The sequence below is a fragment of the Chiloscyllium punctatum genome, chromosome X (assembly GCF_047496795.1).
Source record: "Chiloscyllium punctatum isolate Juve2018m chromosome X, sChiPun1.3, whole genome shotgun sequence".
NCBI classification, from domain to species: Eukaryota; Metazoa; Chordata; class Chondrichthyes; order Orectolobiformes; family Hemiscylliidae; genus Chiloscyllium; species Chiloscyllium punctatum.
This window is the reverse complement of record NC_092791.1, coordinates 22,511,214-22,538,645: the sequence shown is the minus strand read 5'-3', so window position 1 is coordinate 22,538,645 and position 27,432 is coordinate 22,511,214. Positions and strand designations below refer to the sequence as shown.

At 40.0% G+C, this 27,432-nt stretch overlaps 2 protein-coding genes across 8 annotated transcripts in view; one reads left to right on the top strand and one right to left on the bottom strand.

The window, feature by feature from the left end:
* Positions 1-27,432, bottom strand: part of LOC140471221 (zinc finger CCCH domain-containing protein 10-like) — a 302,904-nt gene that overhangs the window by 140,272 nt on the left and 135,200 nt on the right. For 4 of the 5 annotated variants that reach the window (XR_011956897.1, XM_072567156.1, XM_072567155.1 and 1 more), the window contains exon 4: positions 8,492-8,593. Coding sequence is in view for 3 of the 5 variants with exons in the window: in XM_072567156.1 (XP_072423257.1) it covers positions 8,492-8,593 (102 nt within the window). In the remaining 2 variants the exon portion in view is untranslated. Of the gene's footprint in view, positions 1-8,491; positions 8,594-19,915; positions 20,209-27,432 lie in introns of those variants that run through there. The other variant, XR_011956898.1, reaches the window with a different exon arrangement.
* Positions 9,902-27,432, top strand: part of LOC140471218 (uncharacterized) — a 48,745-nt gene continuing 31,214 nt past the window's right edge. Inside the window, exons 1-6 of one of the 3 annotated variants that reach the window (XM_072567145.1) lie at positions 9,902-10,135; positions 14,028-14,226; positions 17,983-18,314; positions 19,308-19,453; positions 24,089-24,250; positions 24,388-24,542. In XM_072567145.1, coding sequence (XP_072423246.1) covers positions 10,086-10,135; positions 14,028-14,226; positions 17,983-18,314; positions 19,308-19,453; positions 24,089-24,250; positions 24,388-24,542 — 1,044 coding nt within the window. In that variant the 5' untranslated portion in view covers positions 9,902-10,085. The remainder of the gene's footprint in view (positions 10,136-14,027; positions 14,227-17,982; positions 18,315-19,307; positions 19,454-24,088; positions 24,251-24,387; positions 24,543-27,432) is intronic. The other 2 variants (XM_072567143.1, XM_072567144.1) reach the window with 2 other exon arrangements.

Below are 27,432 nucleotides of genomic sequence, written 5' to 3'. Positions count from 1 at the left end.
GACAGAGATAATGGGAAACACTTTCAGAGGGTTGTCTAACTTTGGAACGCTCTACCCTATCTCCATAACCTATTTAGGCAAAGGAATTTTTTTAAGGTGAAGGTAGATAGATTCTTGTTAGGCAAGGGAACCAAGGTTATCAGAAATAGATGGGAATGTGGAATTCAGGATACAAACAGACCATCCATGAGCTTACTGAATGATGGAGCAGGCCTGAAGGGCCAAATGACCTACTTCTGCTTCAAATTCATATGTTTGTATAAAAAGAGACAGGAGGTTTCAAGAGGGAATTCCTGAGTCTTTGTGAGGAGTTGGTCTGACCTGCTTGCAGAAAGCCATGTCAAGTAATACAGTAATAAGTAAATGAGAACAATTGTTTTTAGCAGTTGCAGGTCATTTAGGAATCACCTAACATCTTGGTGTAGCAGCTACAATTCAGATATCTCACTAAATCAGCATTCATTATTGTGATGAGAAAGTAACCTAATAAAGTTAGTATTCTCAGTTGAAAATATTTCATTAAAATATACATTTTTGATGCACTATTAATAGCGAGATATTTTTCTGATGCTTTACCTTTCTGAAATTTGTTCACAAATGAGAAAAGGTTGAAATGTGATTCCTAGCACGAAAAGGTTGGACATTCCTACAGTAAATGCAAAGTAGTTCTATGTCTCTAACCCTACGTGATGAACCACATTGGTACAGAACCCTCAAGTACCATCAGTTGTTATTTTAAATCTCATGTATCAGGCAATTCCCTCTTCCACAGCCACCCCCTCCCCACTACAGTTCCCCTTTAGAACTAGAGCTACTGAAGGAAGTCACAGAAAAACAATAGTGTGAGCTAGCAGCAATTTTACCAAACCAAAACACTGAATCTTAATAGGACATTATCTTCTTGAGACACTATCAGACTTGACAAAAGGAAAAAGCACACAATGGCATTAACACATCACCAATCACATATGTTGCTGTAAATTTGCAAAATGTTAAAAACAGCAATATTTTAAAGCCTTCAGAAAAACAGTATTTTGGCCATTAGAGCATGTTTGAATTAAGTGATTCTCTTTGACTTGTCTTGGTTTGACTGTTTGAAAAAAATTAGTTCACTAACCACACCCCCAATGCTTCTCAGAAAATAAATCTTGCCATATAAGACTCTTCTTGAACATCAAATAATTAAACTTTCTAATAACTGTAGCTGAAATAAATTCTCATCTCCATGTCCCATGGTTTCCCTGCAACATACGCTAACAGATAAGCCACAATCTTTCCAGTAACAGCGAGCACAAATCATATATTAGCATACCATAATAATCAAAGATGGCCCAATATGTTGCATGCAAATCGGCCATTTGATTCAACAGCTTTATAAGCATTTATGCCGCATTGAAGCCATAGCTTCATTTTTTAAAAAATGGTTTAGAGCTCTTGTTAAAGGATATGACCATGACTTTGTGGTGCATAGGACGTAAATCTACATCCATAGATGCAATTATTAGGACTAAATATTTCAACATTTTTCACCATTTAAACTCTGTTTTTTCAGCTCTTTCATATTGTTGAGGTCAGTAACTGCTCCATATCATTTTCCTTTTTCATGGAATAACCAGTATATTTAAATACTGGTTAAGTATATTTAAATTTAAAAACATAAAATAAACTTAAAGATATTATGGCTAACAAAACAGAGCAACCTTGATTAGGCAAATGAACTGCCCTTCTGTCATGAAGTTAAGCACTTTAATGCAGTGATTTTTAAAGGTTGAGGGGGAAGGACTAACGAGAAGACTCCTTCTCGGAGATTGATTTTTTTTCTGTCAAGTTACAATTGATGTTAGAAGGAATGTACTGCAATTTAAATTATTGACCAAAAGATGGGGCTCGAATGATTTTTCATTTAGCTTCTTTCTTTACCATCCCCAAACACAAACGAATTACGCATACCATGTGGTGCATGAACAAAGCATGATTATTAAAGAACCACATTCATTTCTATTCAGAGAATCTGGTAAACTTTGTTAAATTGAATATCTGGGTTTTCCTACTTTATCTGCATAAACAATTGAACTTAACAGAAGTGATCTAAATTAGTAAATTTTAATAATAAGTAAATTAATAATCAAAATTGGCAATCACCACATTAAGAGTCCTGCAATATTATGAAGCTCCAGTTTTCATCCTGAGTTTTGTTAACATTTGCTCTTTAAACTCACAATTTCTATTTTCATGCAAGGGAAATGTCTAATGGGTGGAAACCATAAATATACAACACCACATTGCGTTCCTTGGGTCCCTATCATTTCCCTAACCTGTACTAAAACAATAAATGTTCCCTGTACTAAATATTGTTGCATTTTGAGGAACACATATGAATGTCTTACTGTGCAACAGCAGCTAGGAGTGGGATCTGAAAAGAATGATTTCCGTCCAGTGTCTGAGGAATAGGCAAGAAGCTATCAAAAGACTGTGCTCATCCCGGATTCAGGCCCTACCTTTTCAAAACAGCACCTCATTTGTATTTCAGTTGTGCTCTCTGTACCTACTGTTGAAATAAATTGATAGATTCTATTTTACATGGGCTGCGTGTTAGGCCATCCTGGGATCTTATTAAAAAGTGCATAGGTTTGACTGACGACTCACATTTCTTCATCCCCATTCTTGCTAGGCGAGTGTCTGAGGAATAACTTTATGGAATTATTCAGAAAAAAAAATCAATGTTCAGGCTTGTCACACACAAGTCAATCCTCCATCAAGTAGGAGTCTCTTACCAAACTGTCAATATTTTTTTAAATCCACTGCATAAATCATCTCTGTTACAAAGTATGTGCACTCTGCTGCTTTCTGTTACATTTGAATTTAATACTTAGCTTTATCTAGATTTGTACAAACTTAAAAGAAAAATTTCATGGATTTATCTTCAATGTTACATCAGAATTATTTCCACAAACTAAATTGGCCCTTATTTTCAAATCCCTTTATTTCACACCTGTCTGCCTACATCTCCTTATACTTACTCTCCAGATTTAAAAAAACATTATCCTTGGTCAAAGTGAAATATCCTAACCAACTTTTCCCTTGACAGAAAATGTATGTGCGTCTGTTAGATGATCCACTAGTAGGTGCTTCTGAGCTGAAAGCAGTGGGGTGGAGGAGACCAGGGGCCTGTCTACCTTTCCATATTAGTTTAGATTAGATTAGATTCTCTACAGTGTGGAAACAGGCCCTTCGGCCCAACAAGTCCACACCGACCCTCCAAAGACATACCCACCCAGACCCATTTCCCTCTGACTAATGCACCGAACACTATGGGCAATTTAGCATGGCCAATTCACCTGACTTGCACATCTTTGGACTGTGGGAGGAAACCAGAGCACCCGGAGGAAACCCATGCAGACATGGGGAGAACATGCAAACTCCACACAGACAGTCGCCAGAGGCTGGAATCAAACCTGGGACCCTGGTGCTGTGGGGCAGCAGTGCTAACCACTGAGCCACCATGCTGACCACATGGGTTGAATTATTAGAGCTACCTCTGACACTGCTTACTAAGAAAGAAAAGCCTTTTCTGCAATTACAGGATTTTTTGCAACACTCAAATTAGTCATATGCAGCTGGGTGAAATTTTGATTGGTGTGGTGCAGAAGACGGGCCTCTGGTCTCCTCCGTCCCACTGCTTTCAATTCATAATAACTCCTAGGAGGGAAAAGCTCAACCTTCTCTTCTCCAAGGGGAACAGCCCCAGTTTTTCTTGTCTTATCAGTCCTTCTTCTCTGGAACTATTTGCGTAAATCGTTACTGGATTCTCTCTAAAGCCTTCACATCCTTCTTAAAGAGATGTACCCAGAAGTAGACACAACACCCCATGTGAGGCCTACTGAAGGTATTCCAAAGGTTTATCATAAATTCATTGTTATTGCACTGTGGCCCTCCTTTGATCTTTTCAATACGCAGATGTTGCGGTGTTCCTGAGAAGGATATAGTGAAACTAGGTTATCTTAAAGAATTAGTAAGGGCAAAAGTGAGGACTGCAGGTGCTGGAAACCAGAGTTTAGAGCAGAGTGGTGCTGGAAAAGCACTGCAGGTCAGGCAGCATCCAAGGAGCAGGAAAAATCGACGTTTTGGGCAAAAGCCCTTCATCAGGGATAGAGGCAGGAAGCCTCCATGTGGAGAGACAAAAAAAAAGTTAGTGTTAGTCCCAGACCAGAAGTCTTGGGATAAAGTCCTAACGAGGTTATTTAAAGCTGAATATGTTTAAGCTCAGGTATATAATAGCTCCAGGAAGAAGCTACCTGTAGTTTCAGTCTATAGGTTAAAATCACAAGGGACTTAAATCTTACTGAGGTGTTAGAGACAGGGACTCTAAGGCGAGTACTGTATGAGTGGTGTTTTGAGTGCAATATAAATGTTCTTGTTTTCCTTTTCAATGTATAAGGAAGTATTTTGAAATTAACAGAATTATACCTTTATTGTGTAAAAATATTTGAATAAAACAAAACTGTGGATACTGAAAATCTGAAACAAAGTATTAGAGAAACTCAGCAGGTCTGGCAGCATCTGTAGAGACAGAATTTGTGTTAAGTAGATAGCTTAATTAATTTGATTTTCTCTCTATAACTTCTGTTTTATTGTTAAACCAAAGTGTGCAGCATTGCATGCTTATATTTCAGTGAGAAACCACTTAATTAAAACCAAAACAAATCAAAATATGATCTATCAAGACAGATAGCTGGGATCATAACAATAGCGAGATGGCTAGGTAGAGCACTGTTACAAAAAATCAGCCTGATAAAATGAAAATAGATTTCTCTTTTTCAACATTCAAAGGGTTATAAGAGAAACTGTGCAATGGTTGCACAGGTTTCTACTGCCCCCTAATGGAAAACTCTACTACGTACAATCTTCACAACCTTTAGGTTCAAGAGAAAAATCAGCAGACTTATGGAGAGGTGTCCAAAAAAAACTAAATCTGCAGAACAAAGGTAAATTAAACTAGATATATAAACAGAGAATAAAGAAGACACAAATACAAGGTTTGTGACACAGCAATGACAATATGAGATCAATCACTGGTGGTACTACAAATTATTTTTTCAGAGAAAGTAAAAGCACAGAAACAGGCTGTTTGGCTCAACTACCAGTGTTTATACTTCAGATGAGCTTCCTCCCATCCCACTTATTTAACCTCATTAACATATCTTTCTACTTGTCTCTCCCTTGTGGAAATAAGTTTTCCCAAAGGCTTAGGTGGAGGTAGCCCCAAACATTTAATCACATGATCTTCTCCCTCTAGATAACCAAGCCCATACTCAAGTCATTGGTTGGTGAATAATAAAGCCTTTCCATGCTATCTGAAAAAATTACAGACTCCTCATTAGCAGATTGGATGATTCTTGACTGTTGGTGAAAAAGCATGTTTAACCATTTGCAATGTTTTTATAATTATTCCCTTCACCATCAGGACAGATTACTAAAAAAGTGCTGGAAATATGGTTTGGAGGGGCCAGGGCAGGTGCAAATACTTGGTGACATGCTCCTCCCAAGGTGAGGCAGAAATTGGGCTTATGGGAGCACCACTTCCTGTCCATTGTGGATAAAAGTCTGGTTAGCAGGTGTAAGGTACTGTCCATATTGCTGCACGTGGTGCAGGTCTGGTTTATTCCACTTCACCTGGAAATCAAAGATGGACCGTGTCCGCAGGGACACCATGTATAAAGCTCTAAGTAAGGAGGGGGAAGAACATACTCAACACTGCCCTCATCCCCTGATGACCACCTTTGTGTACAGCTGCATCAAGCAATACATAGACCCTCGATATAGAAACACCAAGTGTCACTGTGTATGGAGGTTCTACCTATCCCTGGTATTATGAAGAATGGGTGTGGCCTTGGCACTACGAAATAGTCCAAGCAGCTGGAACGTTCTGTATCACTCGTCCTGCATGGAGAGATTTGTTAAGAAAAACATCTTTCACCACAAGTCCATCAGGCAATGCTCAGCATGTAGTGACTTTGAGCCCCTCGGGAAAAGGAAAGTTTGGATCCTGTCATGTGGCTCCCTGAGCAGACTGTCAAAGTCATTTAGCAGAATGCCCGAATGCCAGAACTTTCCAACTAGTACCAAGATATAGCTTGGTTGATGGCGAGAAGGCACTGGCTGTTGGATCTTGCCCGCACTCTCTGTGTCACCGCATGCTACCCTCAAAGCAGCTGAACTGGTGAAGATACTGTCATACATCTCCTTCTGGAAGGTGCTTTTTGCAAAAAAAGTCTGGAGAGAGATGCAGTGGTTTTTGTCAAGGTTCACCCTGAGCAGCTCTGTGATACAGGACTCTATGCTCTGTTCCCTGGAAAGCACACTGAAACAAACATCGAATGCACCTAGAGGATCATCAACTTGATGAAAGATGCAGTTTCATCTGTCCAAACCTGTTGGACTTCCAGCGTAAAGAGTTGATCTTGACTGAATGTTGCAGACTGGCACCTTCCTAGGAATAGGACTATGTGCTGAGGGATGCACTAAAGCTTGGGGCAATAGCTGCAAGACGAGTGGCATACGATCATAGAGTCATAGAGATGTACAGCATGGAAACAGACCTTTCGGTCCAACCCGTCCATGCCGACCAGATATCCCAACCTAATCTAGTCCTACCTGCCAGCACCCGGCCCATATCCCTCCAAACCCTTCCTATTCATATACCCATCCAAATGCCTTTTAAATGTTCCAATTGTACCAGCCTCCACCACATCCTCTGGCAGCTCATTCCATACACGTTCCATCCTCTGCGTGAAAACGTTGCCCCTTAGGTCTCTTTTATATCTTTCCCCTCTCACCCTAAACCTATGCCCTCTAGTTCTGGACTCCCCAACCCCAGGGAAAAGGCTGTGTCTATTTATCCTATCCATGCCCCTCATAATTTTGAAAACCTCTATAAGGTCACCTCTCAGCATCCGATGCTCCAGGGAAAACAACCCCAGCCTGTCCAGCCTCTGCCTGTAGCTCAGATCCTCCAACCCTGGCAACATCCTTGTAAATCTTTTCTGAACCCTTTCAAGTTTCACAACATCTTTCCGATAGGAAGAAGACCAGAATTGCACGCAACATTCCAACAGTGGCCTAACCAATGTCCTGTACAGCCGCAACATGACCTCCCAACTCCTGTACTCAATACCCTGACCAATAAAGGAAAGCATACCTTCTTCATTATCCTATCTACTTGTGACTCCACTTTCAAGGAGCTATGAACCTGCACTCCAAGATCTCTTTGTTCAGCAACACTCCCTAGGACCTTACAATGAAGTGTATAAGTCCTGCTAAGATTTGCTTTCCCAAAATGCAGTACCTCGCATTTATCTGAATTAAACTCCATCTGCCACTTCTCAGCCCATTGGCCCATCTGGTCCAGATCCTGTTGTAATCTGAGGTAACCCTCTTTGCTGTCCACTGCACCTCCAATTTCGGTGTCATCTGCAAACTTACTAACCGCACCTTTTATGCTCGCATCCAAATCATTTATGTAAATGACAAAAAGTAGAGGGCCCAGCACCGATTCTTGTGGCACTCCACTGGTCACAGGCCTCCAGTCTGTAAAACAACCCTCTACCACCACCCTCTGTCTTCTACCTTTGAGCCAGTTCTGTATTCAAATGCCTAGTTCTCCCTCATGATCACCATGGAGACTAGAAGTGCCCCTCATTTTTCACACATTGCAGGAGGAGCATTCCATGGAGCTGGATGAACCTTATCAACAACAGACAATAATCTAAGAACCAATTATACAACTTAACCCAGCACTGACCAAATCAGATTTTCTCTCTCTCTCTCTCTTTTTCTAACAAACTATAAACACCAAAAGTCAGGACATTTCAGTCTAACTCTCTCTTGATACTACTCACTCAGTTTATAAAATTATTTCCCAAGCAGCCAATTTTCTTGGTCCAAATCACTTTTTGAACAGTGACCACCTATGGAGCTCTGCCTCTGGATTCAGTGAAAGTTCCATCCACTCTCATTAAAATAATACAAGTCGAGCTCCAGAAGGATATCTGTGAAAATACGGACAATGAATGTAAATGTGATATATCATTAGACTATTTAGGTACTGTGACCTTTGTTAAAAGAACACCATGCTGTTCCATCTCATCATCTAAAGTCTTTCAGCCAAAGCAGAATGGGGGTCCCTTCAGTTATCGGACTTTCTCAGTGCCTCAAATGTATGCAAATATAATCTTGTATAAGGAAGAAATGTCTTTTTTTTTAAAAAACAACTGCAGGGAATGAGTCGACTCTCGACTCTGATCTCCAGCACCTGCAGTCCTCTCTTTCTCCCAACCGCAAGGAATGCCAACTTTCCAAAGTTATTCATGTGCAAAGACTGCACAGAAATGCTTCAGTAACTGTGTATGCATATAAAGAATTTTTTTTATGAATAAAGTATATTTGTCCAATAAAATTAACTGAAAATGTTGAAAAATGAAAATAAACCCACTTTTTTCAATGTTTCGCTGATTTTTCTCATAGGTTGACAATGTCTGGGAAAATCAATCTTTAATTCCTGAAGACTCCAGGGCAATCCTGGAGGGTTGGCAACCTATAATTGTGAAAACATGCAAAGTTATTGCATCAAACAGAATGATCAACACATCAATAAGTCTGAGGAAGACCAGAATCTTAAACCATTCTATCCAAATTTTGTGATCTGACATCCTGTGTTTATTCATTCACTTTCACTTTATTGTTAATACCAAAAGTAAATTAATTTTACATACTTGTCTTGTTCATTAATAATGAATTACATACAATGAGAAAAATGTTACAAAATTACTGAAATTTGTATTAAACTGTTCCCAGCAAACTTAGAATATCATTGAATCTACCCTAATTACATATTCTTGTCCATACATTAGCTCCTATGAAAAAGTCTGATGAAAAAAGGCACAAAGGAGATCAGGAACATCAGAGGAATTGTACGCTTGTCCCTGAATGCATCCAGTTGTAATATAACAAGGGCTGATCTTCATTGCTTATTAGACTTTTTACTACTGCCAAAATTCATAGTTGCAAATGTATACTTCAAATCCAGAGTCTTATCCAATTGCCAAAATTCTTGACCCATTAATTCATGTTAGACAACGCAAATTTCACAATAATGTACAAATACATGGAACTGGTACATGAACATTGGTCATCTGGATTGCCAGTAAGGTAGCAGATGTTATCTCTCCTTAACAGTCTTATGGATCGAGTAAATGCTGCCAAAAGACCAAGGGCCAGTGACTATAAACAGTTGCCCTGCAACAGACTCCTCCATTCTGGTGTCAACTGGGATGACTTTATTACATATTCAAATTAAATGAGCATACTGGAATTAAGAATCTAACAATGACCATGAATCTATTGTCAATTGTCAGAAAAACCCATCTGGTTCACTAATATCATTCAGGAAAGGAAGCTGCCATTTTCACCTGGCCTGGACTACGTGTGACTCCAGACCCCAGTTGACTCTGAACAGCCCTCTGAAGTGGCCTAGCAAGCCATTCAGTTCAAAGGCAATTACAGAAAAACAATAAATGCTGGCAAACCAGCCAGCGATGTTCACGTCCCATAAGTGAATGAAATAAAACAAACACAACAATCTAGACTGTAATGAAAGCATAAAGAAAACGTGCAAATCAAATAATATAATCATGCCCAGTGTGCGCAATGCATGCCAGCCTCTCTAATGCCCACCTGTCATGGAAAGCTTCATGACACAACAAGTTTCGCTCACGCTCCGCCGCTGGCAAGAGCTCGAAAGAAATCTCGCGAGAATTTGACAATCTCGAGCGGGTTGCCCCGGTGATGTTTTTGCTCCACGGTGGTTGATTGGACCATTCGGCGGAGAAACGGACCAATCGAGTACTCAATTTCTTTTTAGGAACTGAACGGGAAGATTTAACTTTGGAAGAAGCGAGTCGCCTTGACCTGTGGGTTTAGCTGGACGGTGCTGAACTAAACGCTACGATCAGAAAACGTAAAGTTATCAGGAGAAGTTGTACAGACAGTAGAGATCTTGATTATTTTTAAAAAAACGAGCTTCGCCAATGATGGCTGCCGCTACCGTGAGGGGAGAGTCAGGTTCGACTGCTCCCAGGTGGGTATATCCAGTAGGACCGATCGGGGTAGCCTTTTGTTGTTTCTATCTTGAGACAGTCCCTGACCAGACATGGTTAGGATAACATTCCACCCGTCAGATCAACCGTATTCATTTGTATCACTGATTTGATTTCTGACTCAAATACATCGTGGTGTATGCACACGTTAATATATAGTATGTTGTTGGGCTCAGTTCTTAAATGTAAGTACCCATGGAGGTGCTGATTGATGTAATTGTAGCAATCTCTATTGGGGTGCTGGCCCATTTCGAGCACCACTCTAATCTAGACTCATGTGCCTTTCACAGTCGATTTGAGAGTAGCATAGACAGAAACTTGGCTTCAGGCCCACATTGTTGATGTTTCCTGAGAGAGGGCGAGCGCTGAAAAGAATGCAAATCTAAAGTGTACAATGAAAATCAAAAAGTACTGGAAATACTCAGCAGGTCAGGCAATATCTGTGAAGAAAGAAAGAGTTAATATCTTAGATTGAAGAAGTGATGTCCCGTTTCTTTCCAAAGATGTTGCCTTACCTACTTCCAGCATTTTCTTTTTTTTCAAATTTCCAACATTTGCAGTACTTGTGCTTTTGTGAGATGGGAAAATTGTAGGTTATGTCTACACAGAAAAGACTGGAAATGTGCAGGTCAGTTAGCATTTGTGTACAGAACAGGCAATATTTTGGGGTTGTATCTTTCTTCAAAACTTAGAAATCGGAAATGCGCATGCTTAATAAGATCAAGAAAGGAGGGGAAGTATTGTGGAATGGTGGCTGGATGATGTAATGAATCACATCAGTCAACTACCTGGTGAGATGAGATGAACGTATGAGGAACGTTTTGAGGACTCTGGATTTATACTCAATGGATTCTAGAAGGACGGGCGGGATCTAATTGAAACATGCAGAATACTGAATGGCCTTCAGGGTAGATGTTGGGAAGATGTTTCTATTGTAGGAGAGACTAGGACCTGAGGGCACAGCCTTAGAGTAAAGGGAAGACCTTTTAGAATGGAGAGAAGGAGAAACTTCTTCAGCCAGAGAGTGGTGAATTAATGGAAATCATTGGCACAGAAGGCTGTGGAGACCAGCTCATTGTGTATATTTAAGACTGAGATAGATAGGTTCTTGAGTATCAAGGGTTAGAGGGAGAAAGTGGCAGAATGACAAAACTTGAGAAACTTATCAGCCATGATTGAATGGAGCAGATACAATGGGCTGAATGGCCTAATTTCTGCTCCTATGTCTTATGGCCTTATGGAATAACAAATCATTAATTCAACTGTTTTCAGAGCAGTAAACAGCAATTCACAGCAAGTTAGCATGCAAAACACTGGTTATTAAGTTCTGTTAAGTCTACAGTGTTTGTCTTATCATACAAAACAATGAATGTTACGCTTTCCCCTGTCAGTTAGTCATATAACTCTTTACTGCACTCTTGAGTTTCAAACCTCAAAGCCTACCACTGACTCACTGTCAGCATTCTGCTGAGAAATGATCACTCTGTTGCTATTTGCCAGTATTTCTGTTTAATTTCTAACCTGATATTAGAAAAGGGTACTGCAAGCAAGAAAATAGACAAATGGATGTTGCAAGCTAAGTGGCGACACCTTGGGATTAAGCACATCATTTACTGGAAACAGACCATGGTCTGAGAGAGGATTTATGTATTTGGTACAGTGTGGCTTGGTGTTTTACATAGAACAGTACAGGCCCTTCAGCCCTTGATATTGTGCCGGCCTTTTATCCTACTCTAAGGTCAGACTAACTTCCTTGTACTATCTTTCAATGTGCCTATTCAAGAGTCATTTAAATGCCCCCAATGTATTTGACTCTGCTACCACTGCTGGCAGAGCATTCCACGCACCCATCACTCTGTGTAAAGAACTGACCTCTGACATCTCCCCTAAACCTTCCTCAATTACCTTAAAATTATGCCCTTTCGTGATAGTGATTTGCACCATGGGGAAAAAGTCTCTGGCTATCCACTCTATCTATGCCTCTCAACATCTTGTACACCTCTATCAAGTCACCTCTCATCCTTCATTGCTCCAATGAGAAAAGCCCTAGCTCCCTCAACCTTTCTTCATGAGACATGCCCTCCAGTCCAGGCAGCATCCTTGTAAGTCTCCTCTGCACCCTCTCTAAAGTTTCCACATCTTTCCTATAATGAGGTGACCAGAACTGAACACAGTATTCCAAGTGTGATCTAACCAGGGTTTTTTAGAGCTGCAGCATAACCTCGCAGCTCTTCAACTCAAATCCCCTGCTAATGAAAGCCAACACACCATATGCCTTCTTAACAACCCTATCACCTTGGGTGGCAACTTTGAGGGATCTATGGGCATGGACCCTAAGATCCCTCGCTTCCTCCACACTGTCAAGAATCCTGTCTTTAACCCTGTATTTGTTACGACACAGAGTAAACTCCCCTGCTTAATTTGAAACCAGCAACACAGAAAAGACTTATCCTGTGCAGTAATCTGAAAATTCGAGAAGCCAAGAACCAGTTAAAGTAAAAATTAACAACTTGATTTCTTAAGTTATAACAGAGAATAATTAACTAACAACTATTTACAATTCCTTACTTTAACCTATTTGTTACCTTCCCTTCTATAATACTAATCCGATAAAACTCCTGATTATGATTTACAAAACAAAACTTTTTATCTCAAAACCAGGCATCTTTAGGTTTTTTTTCTGAATTCCGGTGTTCTTTTCTTAGGGATTTCTGCTTCATAGGTTACTGATCGATTAAAGGTACTTTTTAAGAGAGCTATTTTTCGGGCAGTCTTTACATGCTGGGCTTGGCAGATCTCCTCTCAGCTTTCCCCAGTCTTGTACTCCCAAAGCATCGAATTGTGTCATTGGCTTTTAAGATTTGAACTTTTAATTTAAACTGACCTAATTCAAATCTGTTTTGTTGTTTCCAGGCAACCAGCTAATCGAGTTGTTTGACCAAATGTTACATTATATTTCTTTTCAGAACACTTGGTTCTGTCAGGTAGTTCTGTTGCTTTTAACTCTCTTAAAGGTACAGTACTCCCACATCTTCATAACATATTCTACATTCAAATTCAACCTTCCAAAGTGACTGACTTCACACTTTTCCAGGTTGAACTCCATCTGCCAGGTGTCAGCCTAGTTCTGCATCCTGTCACAGCCCTTCACATCATCCACAACTCCACCAACCTTTGTGTCATCGGCAAACTTACTAACCCACCTTTCCACTTCCTCATCCAAGTTATTTATAAAAATCACAAAGAGCAGAGGCACCATATCAGATCCCTGCAGAACACCACTGGTCACCGAGCTCCAGGCCAAGTAGTTTCCATCTACCACCATCCTCTGTCTTCTATGAGCCAGCCAATTCTGTATCCAGGCAGCCAGATTTCCCCATATCCCGTGCCTCTTTGATTTCTGAATGAGCCTACCATGGCGAACCTCATCAAACACCTTGCTAAAATCCATGTACATCACATCTACTGCTCTACTTTCATCAATGTGTTTTGTCACATCCTCAAAGAATTCAATAAGGTTTGTGAGGCATGACCTGCCCCTCACAAAGCCATGCTGACTATCTCTAATGGTAACTGCATATTCATGCTGTGATCTTGACCAATCTGGTGGCAAGGGAGGAATCTATAAAGTTAATGCTTAAGAGACCTGGATCCCATGTTGACTTTGCAGGCAAAACGTGTGCAATACCACTCCAATTGTTAAGTACTTGATGAAACCTCCATGAATGTTATAGGTACCCATACTTGATGATCATTTTCAGTACGCTGTTACCTAATAGAAAAGTAATCTACCATCATTTTGTTTTGATGGAGTGTGCAGTGTAATGCACGACAGAACTTGGTGCTGAAAATAACGGTCTGATCTTTTGGCAGAAATGAGTGTCTCAATCAAAAGGCTCGGCCTGTGAAGCCAACTGTGGCCAACAAAGAAAACTGTCCAAGACCAGTGAGGCCAGAGAAAGGAGCTGCTGTGTATGGTAGTAGGCTACCTATACCGGTGAAAAAGTTAAAAGTGAAATCTGTTCCAGACTTCAAAAAGTTACATCAACAGTGGGATAAAAAATTTCTGAAGGTAAGGGTATTATCGAACACACATAACATTGCTATGCATTCAAGAGCTGGCTGATCTTTAATGTAATATTGGGGAAGTTTTTTTTAAATAGGGAGATCCCCAGAAGTGGGACATGTTTCTGTACAGGCTTGGATTCTTTTCTCAAAAAGAGATGAATGGTTGGTGACCTGAAAAGTCTTCAAGGAAATTAGCATTTGGTAGGGTAGGTGTATGCAAAGGAAAAGGAACGTTTTAATAAATTACACTTTAGGTCCCAATTATACCCATGAGGAAAGTTCAAATGTTCATCTCCTAAACCCAAGACATTTAATTTTAAAAGGATTATTGAATTTTGGCAATCAATCTTTCACTGAGGGGCTCTGGTGACGCTGTTATGTAGTAGGAAAGATTGAACAATTTATTTATATTACCTGTTCCTTCAAGTGCTCCAATCTGTCCATTTTGTATACAAATGAGATCATCTTTTGACTTGGTTCTCCTGGTAAGAGCCATGTTTGCTAAAAGCATCTGTCAACGTAAGTTTTTTAAAATTCTCTCGTGGGCTGTCAGCATCACTGCCTGGGCTGGAATTTATTACCCATCTCTAGTTGTCCTTGAGAAGGTGGTGGTGGGCTGTCTTCTTGAACAGCTGCAGTCCCACAATGTCCTTAGGGAGGGAATTCCAGGAATATGACCCAGTGATAGTGAAGGAACAGCGATATATCTCCAAGTCAGGATGGCGATTCCAAGTTACAGGTGGTTCTGTTGCCCATGTATCTGCTGCCCGTGTCCTTCCAAATGGAAGTGATTGTGGGTTTGAAAGGTGCTGTCCAAAGTTCTTTGGTGAATTTCTGCAGTGCATCTTGTAGATAGTACACACTACTACTGAGTGTTGGTAGTGTAGGGAGTGGATGCTTGTCAATGTGGTGCCCGTCAAGCGGGCTGCTTTGTCCTGGATGGTGTCAAGCTTCTTGAATGTTATTGGAGCTACACTCATCCAGGTGAGTGGGGAGTATTCCATCACACTCCTGACTTGTGCCTTGTAGATGGTGGAGGCTTTGGGGAGTCAGGAGGGGAGGTACTCACTGCAGTGTTCCTAGCCTCTGACTTGCTCTTGTAGCCACTGTATTTGTATGGTAAATCCAATTGGTAACATCCAAAATGTTGAAAGTGGGAGATTCAGTAATGGTAATGCCATTGAATGTCATAGGGCAGTAGTTAGATTATCTCTTATTGGAGATGGCCATTGCCGAGCATTTGTATAATGCAAATGTTACTTGTACTGTGTGAGAATCAAGGTATATACATCAGCCAGTCTAGTTTTGGTGTCGACCCCCAAAGTCAAGAACACTACCTCAAAGAAGCATGAAAAGCATGATTTTAACCATTCAACAAGCTTGTCTTTGACCGGCTGTTCTGCAAATGATCATTGTAACCAAACGAGCAAAGTCTATTTCACAGCTTATTTGAAAAAATGTATTCTGTATATGCTTTGCCGGTACATGATTTTTATTTTGTGGTACACAGTGAGGGCTATTAGTGGTGGGAATAATCATTTCAATTCCACTTTGATTTTGGTGTGCTGTGATTGACCACTCCTCAGCCAGATGGAAAATGAAATGTTTTTGTACACTGGATTTCACATGTTAGTCATCTTCCAGCTGTGACTGTTTAATGAGATGCTGCCACCTGCTAAACCTTTTATGCTCTGGTTCATATCGAGCAGGAGCTAGGTGCACATTGCCTGCAGCTCCCTTCCAAGTTGAGGTGGATTTTCATCTCTAAGTCAAGCTGGGTCAGAGATGAATAGAAGTCTGTGTCAGCTGTGGCTCAACTGGTAGCACCTGCCTGTAAATCGCAAGGTTTCAGGTTCAAGTTCCTCTCCAGGTTTTCAGCACATAAATCTTGGCTGATAATCCAGTGCAATGTGGTATTAATATTTCAAATAGATATCAAAATACAAGATTTTACAAAGCCCCCATCAATTTATTGAACATTATATAATGTTATTAGTTCAAAGTAAAACTGTTAAAGTACAAATTTTCTACATGTTTGGCGACTGTTTTGCACTTTCCTAGCTGGTTATTATTATGTGGAAGCAGTGTGAGTGAATTTTGATCATGCATAATTGCAAACTGTAAAGGGCTTCAGTCATCAACAAGACCACCTATAGAATTTAATCTCCCTCCTAGAATAATTGCTTCTTCTGTTTAGGAGAGAGTTTGGTATAAACATTTGGTGTATTGGTCACACCTGAGACTTGGATCATGCTTCCTTTTTCCCAATTCTATCCACAAGGTGTTAGTTTACAATAGTTAGAGGTTCCATGACTGCCAGTGTCCTTCTGATCACTTAATGGGGGAGTCATTTAAGTGTTAATTTAAGCATGCGTAGGACATTGTTTTTCCTTCTATGTGTTCAAACAATCATAGCTAATCCTATCCTTGACTTGATGTCTGCATGCATGTTTTCCAGCAGGACCACAAGTATTATGTCTCTTCCGCCCTACCTCCTTCAGACATGGAGATGCAATTTAGCACTCCCATCACTGTCCTAGCAAAGTTGACAAAATATGACATTTAGGACCTCTGTTTTGTTTACTGCCGTGCCCCATACTTTGCAAGATTTTAAAATTACCTGAAATGTGTTTTACAATGATTAAGGTGACATGGAGCTGTCTTGTGTTCACTCTTCTGACTCACTAGGTTGAAATTAATACCGATGGATAATTTATAAAAATGGTAGTTTACAACTTATGTCTCTCTCTGTTCAGCGAGATTTATTGCCTCAGGTTTTGCCTTGCATTCATAGCGATAAACATAAAATTGCCAATTTCAAATGACCACAACAATTTATACTATAGGGGAAAAGGTTGATGATTAGTTAGTAAGTCAACTTTGGTTGGCTGACGTTTTGTCAAGGAGAAGGCAACAAGGGACTATAAACTCCCCAAATTCCCTGGTAATTCAACAAGGTGTAAAACTTTGTACTCAATCAGCCCAGGCTTGCAAGACCCAAAACAAAACATCTATTGATTAGATATGATTGGGCAACACTAACTGAACAATCCTGAGAATGCTTAAAAAAAGCTACTCCAGCAACCATTTCAAGAGGATCAATTCTGTTCATAATGTATATACTTGTGTCTGGTAGAAGTGACATATATTTGTATGCAGGAACTCATTCTCTACAAACATAAAGAATATCTTCAAGGCTTGCACATTTTAGAATTACCCAGGAGCGTGGGGAACCTATAGTCCCCTGTGGCTTTTCTCCATACAATGTCTCAGCCAGTAAGAGTCAACTTGCCACCCAATCAGCTCACTCTTCTCCTTAAATACAGATATTATAATTCCCTTGGACTCATCTGGACAAATAGAAGAATGCCAAATTTCAAACAAAAAGCATCAGCAACAGTTTTCTTCTTTCAGAAAAATGGTGCTTAAATAAAACCTTGTAAAAAGACTTCATTACCTTGCATTTTGTGCACCACAATTTAGAACCTTTAAAACGAGATGTCTTTCTCTAGCATTCAAAAGGTTTTCTTGAGTTAGCTCTGTTACAGTCCAAGTTACGTATTTGTATTCTAGACTGAGAATCTGCAGCAAATACTATAATGGAAAATTCCCTGCATTTAATTTCTTCTTTTGATTGCTTAATATGTGTCTAAATTGACAGGCTGAATTCACTGAATTGTCATGTTTTAATTTGAATGGTTTTATTCCAAAGGCAGTTGATAATTTATTGGATATTATTATACTTGATTTATTATTTTAGAAACAAACAACTGCCAAAAAGGCCTGCACTCAGCCGATTCCATTTACCTTCGCAACATCCAGGGGAGCCAAATCAACTCAGCCTGTGAGCACAGATCATAATATGCGAGTGACATCATCTGCAATAACCAAGAAAGAGTTGGCTGAATCTGAGGGAAGTTATCTAGTCGGTGCCAATAATGCAATCGTAGCTACAGGTCAGAGTGTAGTTGAATCAAAACCTATCCAGACCCAAGGCTGTAGGCCAACAGTTCACCAAGAGTGCAGAGACTTGGGTTCTGGCATTGCAACGCTGAAGCTTGACCAGAATGAGATGGCAAACAAAGAAAATGAGTAAGTATATAAAATAATTTATTTTTCTCTCTCTCTCTCCTCAGTATTTGTGAAAGAGAGCACTAAATCAAGTATACCATAATCTACTTAACCAGTATTTCATAAGGCTTTATTATTAATTACATGCATCTTTCTAAAATTAGTTTAATGTGTAAAGTCATGTAAAAGGCTGATTGGTAATAAATTGGTGGAATGTTGTACTATGACATGCTACTCTTTTTCCAGATGTATATGCTCCTGTGAATATTGGTTAGGTCAGGTGGCTAGACTTTGATGCAGAATGATGCTAATGGTGCAGGTTCAATCCTTTTCCAAGCTTTGATAGTTCATGAAGGACTGCCTTCTTGTCCCATGCTGATGTGATGTGGTACCCCTCAAAGTAAATCACCACTTGTTTCTTTCTAACAGAGAGAGATGCCTCTGGTTCTCTTGGACCATGGCTAATTATCTTCTATTTCCTGCACAAGCTGACTGCAATGTGGTCAACCGGGCACAAAGTGCTAATTCATGTACTATTAGAACAAATTAATTAGTGAAAATACAAATGTGAACTTTGATCTGCTGGAAAATGAATTGGAGGTTGATCTTGTTGATTCACAGTTTGTCACTTTGTTGCCTTCAGCATTTTAAATTATCCTCCTTTATTTTTACAAGTGAGCCTAAACAGGTAGATTGTGAATCTGTTCCTGAACTAATAGCCAGAGAATAGAGTTCATTGCCTTCTAATTGTGTAATTGGGAAGAGGGTGATGTATCAATCTTCTTGAATTTGTTTTAAGCAGATAGAATGGCTTCAGCCAAACTACACAATATTACGTTTAAAGCACAAACCTATATCATTCTTATCTTCCATAGCTGGTTATTGTATGAGAAATATTTTTGACATTGTGGAATCCTCAAGTCATCAACTGCATTCAATGACCTTAAGCTTCTGGTGTGTCTGGTTTAGTACTTATGTTAATAATGGAGCTTCACTGTTCTTGGCTGTCTCCAGCTTTGTTCCTTGCCAGGCAAATATCACTCCAAGTAAAGCCGAGAGTTCCTACATTCAGAATTCAGCAGCTGAGATCAAGCCGTCTTTGCCACCAGAAAAAGCACAACTAGAGGTCCTACGGACTAATACCATTAAACCGAATACAGGTATTTGGAATAAATACTTCAATGCAATCTCAAAGAAGGCAGAATGCATGTGGGGACATGTGTGATGGACCCATTATTTTAAATGGGTGACCCATGTAACCTCCAGTTGACCCAAACATACAAAACTGAAATTTGTTTTCATTAGGATTGCCCATCCTTCATTACCAACAGATGTGATTGGCAATGTGGAGAAAAGAATTGTGGAAGCTTTGCCCTATTCCCATGCTGTGACCTCCCTTGAGTCACAACACAAAAGTTGAATAAAAGAGAGAAATTATATAGCTCAAAGTTTGGGAGAAGATTTGTAGCTCGGGGCTCATTGTTGTGGTTCTGTTCGCCAAGCTGGGAATTTGTGTTGCAGACGTTTCGTCCCCTGTCTAGGTGACATCCTCAGTGCTTGGGAGCCTCCTGTGAAGTGCTTCTGTGATCTTTCCTCCGGCATTTGTAGTGGTTTGTATCTGCCGCTTCCGGTTGTCAGTTCCAGCTGGAGATACGGCTGAAGCGGCAGATACAAATCACTATAAATGCCGGAGGAAACCTCACAGAAGCGCTTCACAGGAGGCTCCCAAGCACTGAGGATGTCACCTAGACAGGGGACGAAAGGTCTGCAACACAAATTTCCAACTCGGCGAACAGAACCACACAACAATGATGTTGCTTTTCAGCTGCCTTTAGGAAAAGCATAACTCTTGCTTCATGCTAATTGTCAGTGTCATTCTCTTATTGCTTGACTGAAGGTGTGGCTGTTTTCTGTTCTGCAAAAGAAAAAAAGGTTCAGTGTTAATGATGAACTTAAAATTTAAAATCCATTATTGTGGTAAATGAAAAGATGAAGCAAGAGTGTAAAATTGTACACTGTAAACTTGCTTTTAGAATAGTAATATTGATTAACAAGATTGATTTCAATTGTCAGAAGGTCTCTCCCATTTTGAGTCCTTCAGTCTCATGGATTGCAACATAGTCCTGGAATCTAGATGAGAAGAAAGTGAGGACTGCAGGTGCTGGACATGAGAGTTGGGAGTGTGGTACTGGAAAAGCACAGCAGGTCAGGCAGCTTCCGAGGAGCAGGAGAATCGACGTTTCGGGCATGAGCCCTTCATCAGGAATGAGGCTTGTGGGCCGGAGGAGGAGGGGTGGGGGGGGGTTGGTGAAAGGTAGCTGGGAATGTGATAGGTAGATGAAGGTGGGGAGAAGGTGATAGGTCGGGGGGAGGGGTGTTGTGGAGCGCTCCCCTACCTTCATCTACCTATCACATTCCCAGCTACCTTACCTTTTCCCCCCCCCATTTATCTCTCAGCCCCCCTGCCCACAAGCCTCATTCCTGATGAAGGGCTTTTACCAAAATGTTGATTCTCCTGCTCCTCGGATGCTGCCTGACCTGCTGTGCTTAGCCAGCAACACACTGTCAACTGGGATCTAGATGAGTTGAACATTGACTGAAAACTTGTGGCTCATTCACTACAAACGTCTGTGTGTCTAATAAATGGTAAAATTGCTCGCAGTGCAAATGCAATAATATTAGTATGGCATATTGACTTGAAAGTTTCAAATTCTAAATGTAATTGATAGGCTTTGCATGATAACAAACTGAAGATAGCATAATAAAACTAATTGTCCGGTGCATTAAAAAATTCAGACGGTAAACGATCTAGTGGAAAATTTCCAAATCGTTTTGGCATAATTTGACCATCTAATCAGAGCACAATTTTGTGGAAAAATCGGGCAAATGTTGTTCCACTTCACATTCAGTTCTTTTCTCATTCATTTATTTGCCATGGGCTTTTTGGGCCTTCCTGTGATGTGTCAGCCAAGTTCAATGTGACCAGGTTTTCATAATATAATGAGGGCCGTTGGCACTGCAGCACCTGGTTTCCTGTTTTTACAATCCAATCATAAGGTAAGTAAAATCTGAAAATTCAATTAGACTGACTTGTGAGGATGGGACCCAATTCCTCACCCTCTTCCCCACACTGAGAGCTTTTCAGTGTAGATATGGCACGTTGTCATTGTTATAGAAGAGCGGCACAGGATGGAACAAAGGGGAATTGGACAGAATTTACTGCAAGGTCAATCTGAGCACATCTCTTTCACACCAGTGTATTACCCCACTTTCCCCTTCAAATAAATAAACATTTTCTCACCCACCCTCTCATTCTACATTGTAACAAGAAATCAGTCATTTTATTTTCTAATCAGCCTGTTAGAGATGTTATGACACACCTCTGGAGCAGTAGGACTTGAATCTGACCCTGCTTAATCTGTTCAGAAATACCTCTGGAGCAGGTGAGACTTGAACCCAAGTCTTCTGACCCAGAGGTAGGGGCACTACCATTGCACCACAAGAATCCTAAATGAAAGGAGACTCACATGCAATTTATTTTTAGTCAACCTGTTCATGGATGTAATCAGAGGTGGTTGGCCTTCTCATTCTTTACAGAAGAGGCATGGGTCTTGGCTGGCTATCCTTTCATGACAACTGATCACTTTATATTGATGTTATTTCTGGGCTGACACCAACTTTCATGTTTCACTGCAATGCTAGGCCTGCCCTCTCAGAACATGTGTTCCTGTGGCAGTATCAGGTGGGTGACCCCAGCTATTATCATTTCACTGGATCCTTGATCTGTGTCCATTGATCAGTAAGATGGCTGAGTTAAAGGCAGCTAACAGATTCTAACATTCCCCAGAAACAACAGACTGCATTGCAGCTGCAATGGTCTCCCCAGCCACCCACACTGATATCCTGATAAGGTGGAAACACCTATTGGTCTCTGGCCACTTTTTGGTGAGAGCCTGCAATAAAGTCCAGTGAACCTGACACCATCTCCATTGGTCCATTGTTCTGTAATTTGGCCAGTCTGCTCCATCAGTCTATGCTAGATCATCAAAATGAAGGAAGTTGTCATTGACAGTGCTATCGAGTAGCCCTTGCTCAAGGAATAACCTCATTCTATGAGTGATTTTTTTTTAAGTATATTGCTGAAGACAAGAACTGTTGACTCAACTCTCACCTTTTAGTGTTGCACATCCTTGGATAGTTACTTGAGAGTCTTTATGCAGGTATGCCATTAGCTGAGGATCAATGGACAGCACTCATCACTTGAATTAGAATTAGCTATGCATACAAGTCTTAGTCCAGAAACTTCAGCACAAAACCTAGGCTGACACTTGTTACAGTACTGAAGAAACACTGCACTCCTAGAACTCACCTTGTTCGGTCCAATTTTAAACCAGAACCCCATCTTTCCCCCCCCCTCCCCCCCCTCATATGGAGGGCATCTCTCATATAGGCATGAGAGAGCCTATGCCACTATTTTAATGAAGAGCAGGGAAGTTCTCATGTATCCAGGCCAATATTTCTGTCTGAGCCAATATTAATAAAAAAAGATTGACTGACTGTTCATTAATTGTTTTGCTGCATTGCTTTGTGCAAATTGGTAGCCACTTATTTTCTGCATTACACCTGTGACTGCAAATGTGTTCCATTATTCACCACGTCCAGTTGCAACAATTGATGTTTATGACAAGTGGGCTCAAGGTGGGCTTGCTTGTGAAATTGCAGCATTTTGTTCCCTTTTTATGTAGCAGCCTTGCTGTTTTGTTTGGCTGTATGTGACTTCTGCTAGTAATTCTTGCGCAAAAGATCAGTGAAATATAAATCAAATGGTTCATAGGCTTAGTTATTCACAAAGATGGAATCTCGGGATGGCTTGGACTTTCTCTTCGTTCACAGATTGATGCCAGTTCCATTTGCAAACAATTTCTTATGAACCAAACATACCAATTCACTGCCATATGTGGGGTATAATGCCTTCACTAATAATCCCTAAACAAATTGGAGAAGAGGTGAAAATAGCTTGTGTGTTCTCACATTGGTTAAATTATTCTCCATTTATGATACTAATGTGTAAAGATTCAAACTATTTTGGATGAAACAATTCACTTTGCTCGACCCTCAAAGTGCATTGTGCATGGATGATGAAGTTTGAATGCAGTATCAAATCAAGAGTCGTACTGAATGCCATTGGGTGTCATGTTCTTTTAAACTTCTTTTTAAAGGCACAATAGCTCACCAAATGTCAGATCTGTTTATCATCTGAATATTGCAATTTCCCACATGCATTTGCCTTTCACATTCATGATGGAATTTCTTATTCCCTTTCCGTAATGAGATATTAGAAGCAGCTCCCTCATCAAGTTGCAAAGTTATTCATGGCAAGCATGTTCTACATGGCTCTTCCCACAGCTGAATCTGCCGTTTTGTAACCATTTTGATTTTTAACCCCAACTATTTTTTAAAATTACCAATTTTCTTATTTCTCTCACATCAATCATCGAGATAAAGTGGTGTTATCTGTAGAAATGACCCTTTATGCTTCAGATTCATGTTCTGAAATCACTTTACAATGGAAATTAATGTACTCTGGAATTCTCACAACAAAGATACAAAAGTGTGTTTCTGGCTGTTTTATATTATCTAGGCATTAAGATTGATAATTCAATATTCCTTTGAACCTCTTGAGTTGCAATATGTAGTGTAGTCCCAGTATGCTACACTTCCAAAAATGATGTAAAATTTGGTGTAATGTTTCCATCATGGTGATTTGAAATAACTATTTTTCTGTATAATTGTAGACAATAGTGAAGATTTTGTGAGTAATCCAATGGCTCTACAGAGCATCCTATCGAATGTTGGAATTAATGCTTTTAATGTAACCAACCACAAACTCAGTCTGGCGCACACAATATCTATGAAAATGAATAACCAAAATCACGAGCCATCTAATCCAAAACCAGGTATTTTCCCCATTTTTGGTATCCCTTTTAAGCAACTTTTGGAATTTATTTCAAACTCAAAACATTGTTTAGATTGGAAACTGTAAAGTGACCATGGCTGTAGGTTTTATTTCATTATGTGGATTCTCTTGGTGTAGGTAATAACAATGGTATGACACTTGGGAATGCCCCATCAACTCTTGATGACAAGAATATTTTCAGCAACCTCTGTGGCAAACCTAGCATGACAATACGAGCCCCTGAGAAGGACAGTGCACTCCATTGCAAGTATCCTGCGCAAAGTCCATATGTGGTAGGTCACTTTGAAAAGAATGCAAAAGGTATTTGCTGCAAGAAATCGCACATTCTATGTTTGTAAGCATTTTATGTTATGTGGTTGGAGATCTTTGTCACAATTACCACTTGTACTGATTTACAAACAAAAACTTCTCAGCAAAAAAGAAAACACTGCTATTTTGAACTTTACCAGAGCTACTCAAGTGACCAGGGCTACTCAAGTAACCGTGGTATACAATTTTAGCAGCGGTTTCTTTTGGCTCATGCATAAGGTCCAAGACCAAGCTGTAAAACAAATTTGTAGCAAAGAAGGACAATTATTATGGGGAGCTGGGATTCCCTGAAAACAATGTTGAGTTCGTGGTAGGCTTGATTCTCAATCCTACATGAGCTCTGCATTAAGGTGTTGGTGGAATATGGTTGATTATAAGGCATTGGACTTGCAATATAGAATCTTTTGAGGTGGTTAGCATGCCACAAGTCATTCTTCCCACCACAAATGAGGGACATTTCTTGTATAGCTGATAAGGTGATTTTAGGATTTTTTTTCTCTTTCATTCATTGATTGAATGTGGGCATCACTGGCTGGGTCAGCATTTATTGCCCATCCCTAATTGCCCTTGAGAAAAATGGGAGTGAGCTGTTTGAACTGCTGCAGTCCATTTGTTATAGGTACACACACAATGCTATTGGGAAGGGAGTTCCAGGATTTTGACTGAGTGCTGATGGAATGAAGAAAGACCCTATGTTTCCCAAAAAGCCATTACCAAAAAGCTGGACTGTTCAATATGGCACTTAATTTGATTCAGTTGTAGGGAGCTGAAAACATTTCTTTTCTGTGTCTCCAATAAGTATAATTAACATTTCTTCGGGTATGAAATGTACCCGTACTGTACTTAGCATCTGCTATCATTCATTTTTTGTGGCTTCTTGCTGTGAAGTACCTGGTACATGCTATCCACTTCAGGAACTCCACTACATTAAAACACTTGTGGAAACCCTCTGTATGCAAATTAGCTACCATGTTTTCTACATTACACAGGAGTTACATTTCAAAAGTACTTAATTGACTGTTAGTTGTTTTGGGACATCCTAAGATTGTGAAATGTGGTTTAAGTATCTAATTTTCTTTTTGTCTGCATCTACTGATCAACTGGCAATTGACTTCCTTGAAAAAGAATCTCTTTGTAATTATATATGAGAGATTGAAAGAGAGACCATCTTCTGTAGCATTCATTTAATCTGATACCATGCAGCTTGTATTGCTTCAACACACTGTTAATGATTGAACAACTAACATGTCTCACTTCTTCAAAAAAAAGACATGTTGTTGAAGTTTGACTCATTAGGACAGAGTCGAAAGAATACCATATCCCAAAGGGGACAAATATTGTCCTGCATGAGAAGAGGGTGCTGATTGGTTGGTAGAGGTATTGCCATGGAGAGTGTACCAGGGATCAGTTAACTGTCAAGCTTTTGTTTAAATTCAAGCACTGCAAGTCAACTCTGATTCTTAAAGACATGAAGACACTGAGTACATGAAAGTGTATCTAGCTGATATAGCACACATTGTAGGATAGCCTGAGTGATTTTCACATTGGTAAAAACAAGGACTGCAGATGCTGGAAACCAGATTCTAGATTAGAGTTGTGCTGGAAAAGCACGGCAGTTCAGGCAGCATCCGAGGAGCAGGAAAATCGACATTTCGGGCAAAAGCCCTTCATCAGGATTTTCACATGCAGCACAAACGTCTGGTAACAGCGCAAGGCCTTGGGATCAACCCAGACATACATACCTGTCTTAAAAAGAGAAAATTCTGGAGAAACTCAGCAGATTTGGCAGCATTTGGGGAGAAAGAACCAGAATTACTGTTTAAAGTACAACTTGACACTTCAGAGCCTAAGGAAGTAATACTGGTTGTAGAGTAGTGATGTAAATTCAGACTAAATATTAATAACAGTCTATAGGTCATCTCTGAAAGCATAGTCATGAATACAAGACACTAGAAGGAGGTGGGGGGAATGAAATGTAGGACAGAGATCATGGTCTGAAATTATTGAACTCCAATGTTGAGTCCAGAAGGCTGTAAAATGCCTAAGTGGAAAATAAGGTGCTGTTCCTCCAACTTGCATTGGGCTTCACTGGAAGACGACAGTAGTCTAGAACAGAAAATGTGCACATAAGAGCAAAATGGTGTATTAAAATGGCAAGTAACTGGAAATTTGGGCCATTTTTGCAGGCGCAACATAGGTGTTCTACAAAATGGTCACTAAGTCTGCATTTGGCCTCTCAATGTTGAGGAGACGGTATTGTGAGCAGCAAATACAGTCAACTAAGTTGGAAAGAAAGTACAAGTAAATGTTTGCCTCACCAGGAGGGGTGTTGAAAATATGCTTCTATTGTATTTTTCTGAGCAACCTTGTTCAAAAACAATTTGTAAAAATGTTTTTGGACTTGTGTAAGAGCAATAACCTGTCTAGATGTGTCCACTAATGTATGAGCTACCCAAGACACACCAAAAATGATGTTCCTTTTTGTCCTATCATGTCTATGACTGGTTCTGCACAACATGAATTGGCTAAATTGTTGAGTGAGTTGCTATGAATAGTTTGGGATGGATCTTCCACAGAAATGGTAGAGGGTTCCTTCACCTTCATGAAGACCAATCAGGGCTTGCAAATTGATACCAATACTGTTGTGTGTTTGTTTGCTCTTGATAACCTATTTGCTAGTATACCACATTACTATTGTTATGGTGATTGAGACAATAGTCTGTATTCGTTGAACGTATCAACTTAACTCAGACAGCTGAGTTCAGTTTCAATGACATAGTCTGAATAGATTGTGTTGCCATGGGATCCCCTCTAGATACAGTTCTCACTAACAACATCGTTGATTGCCACAGG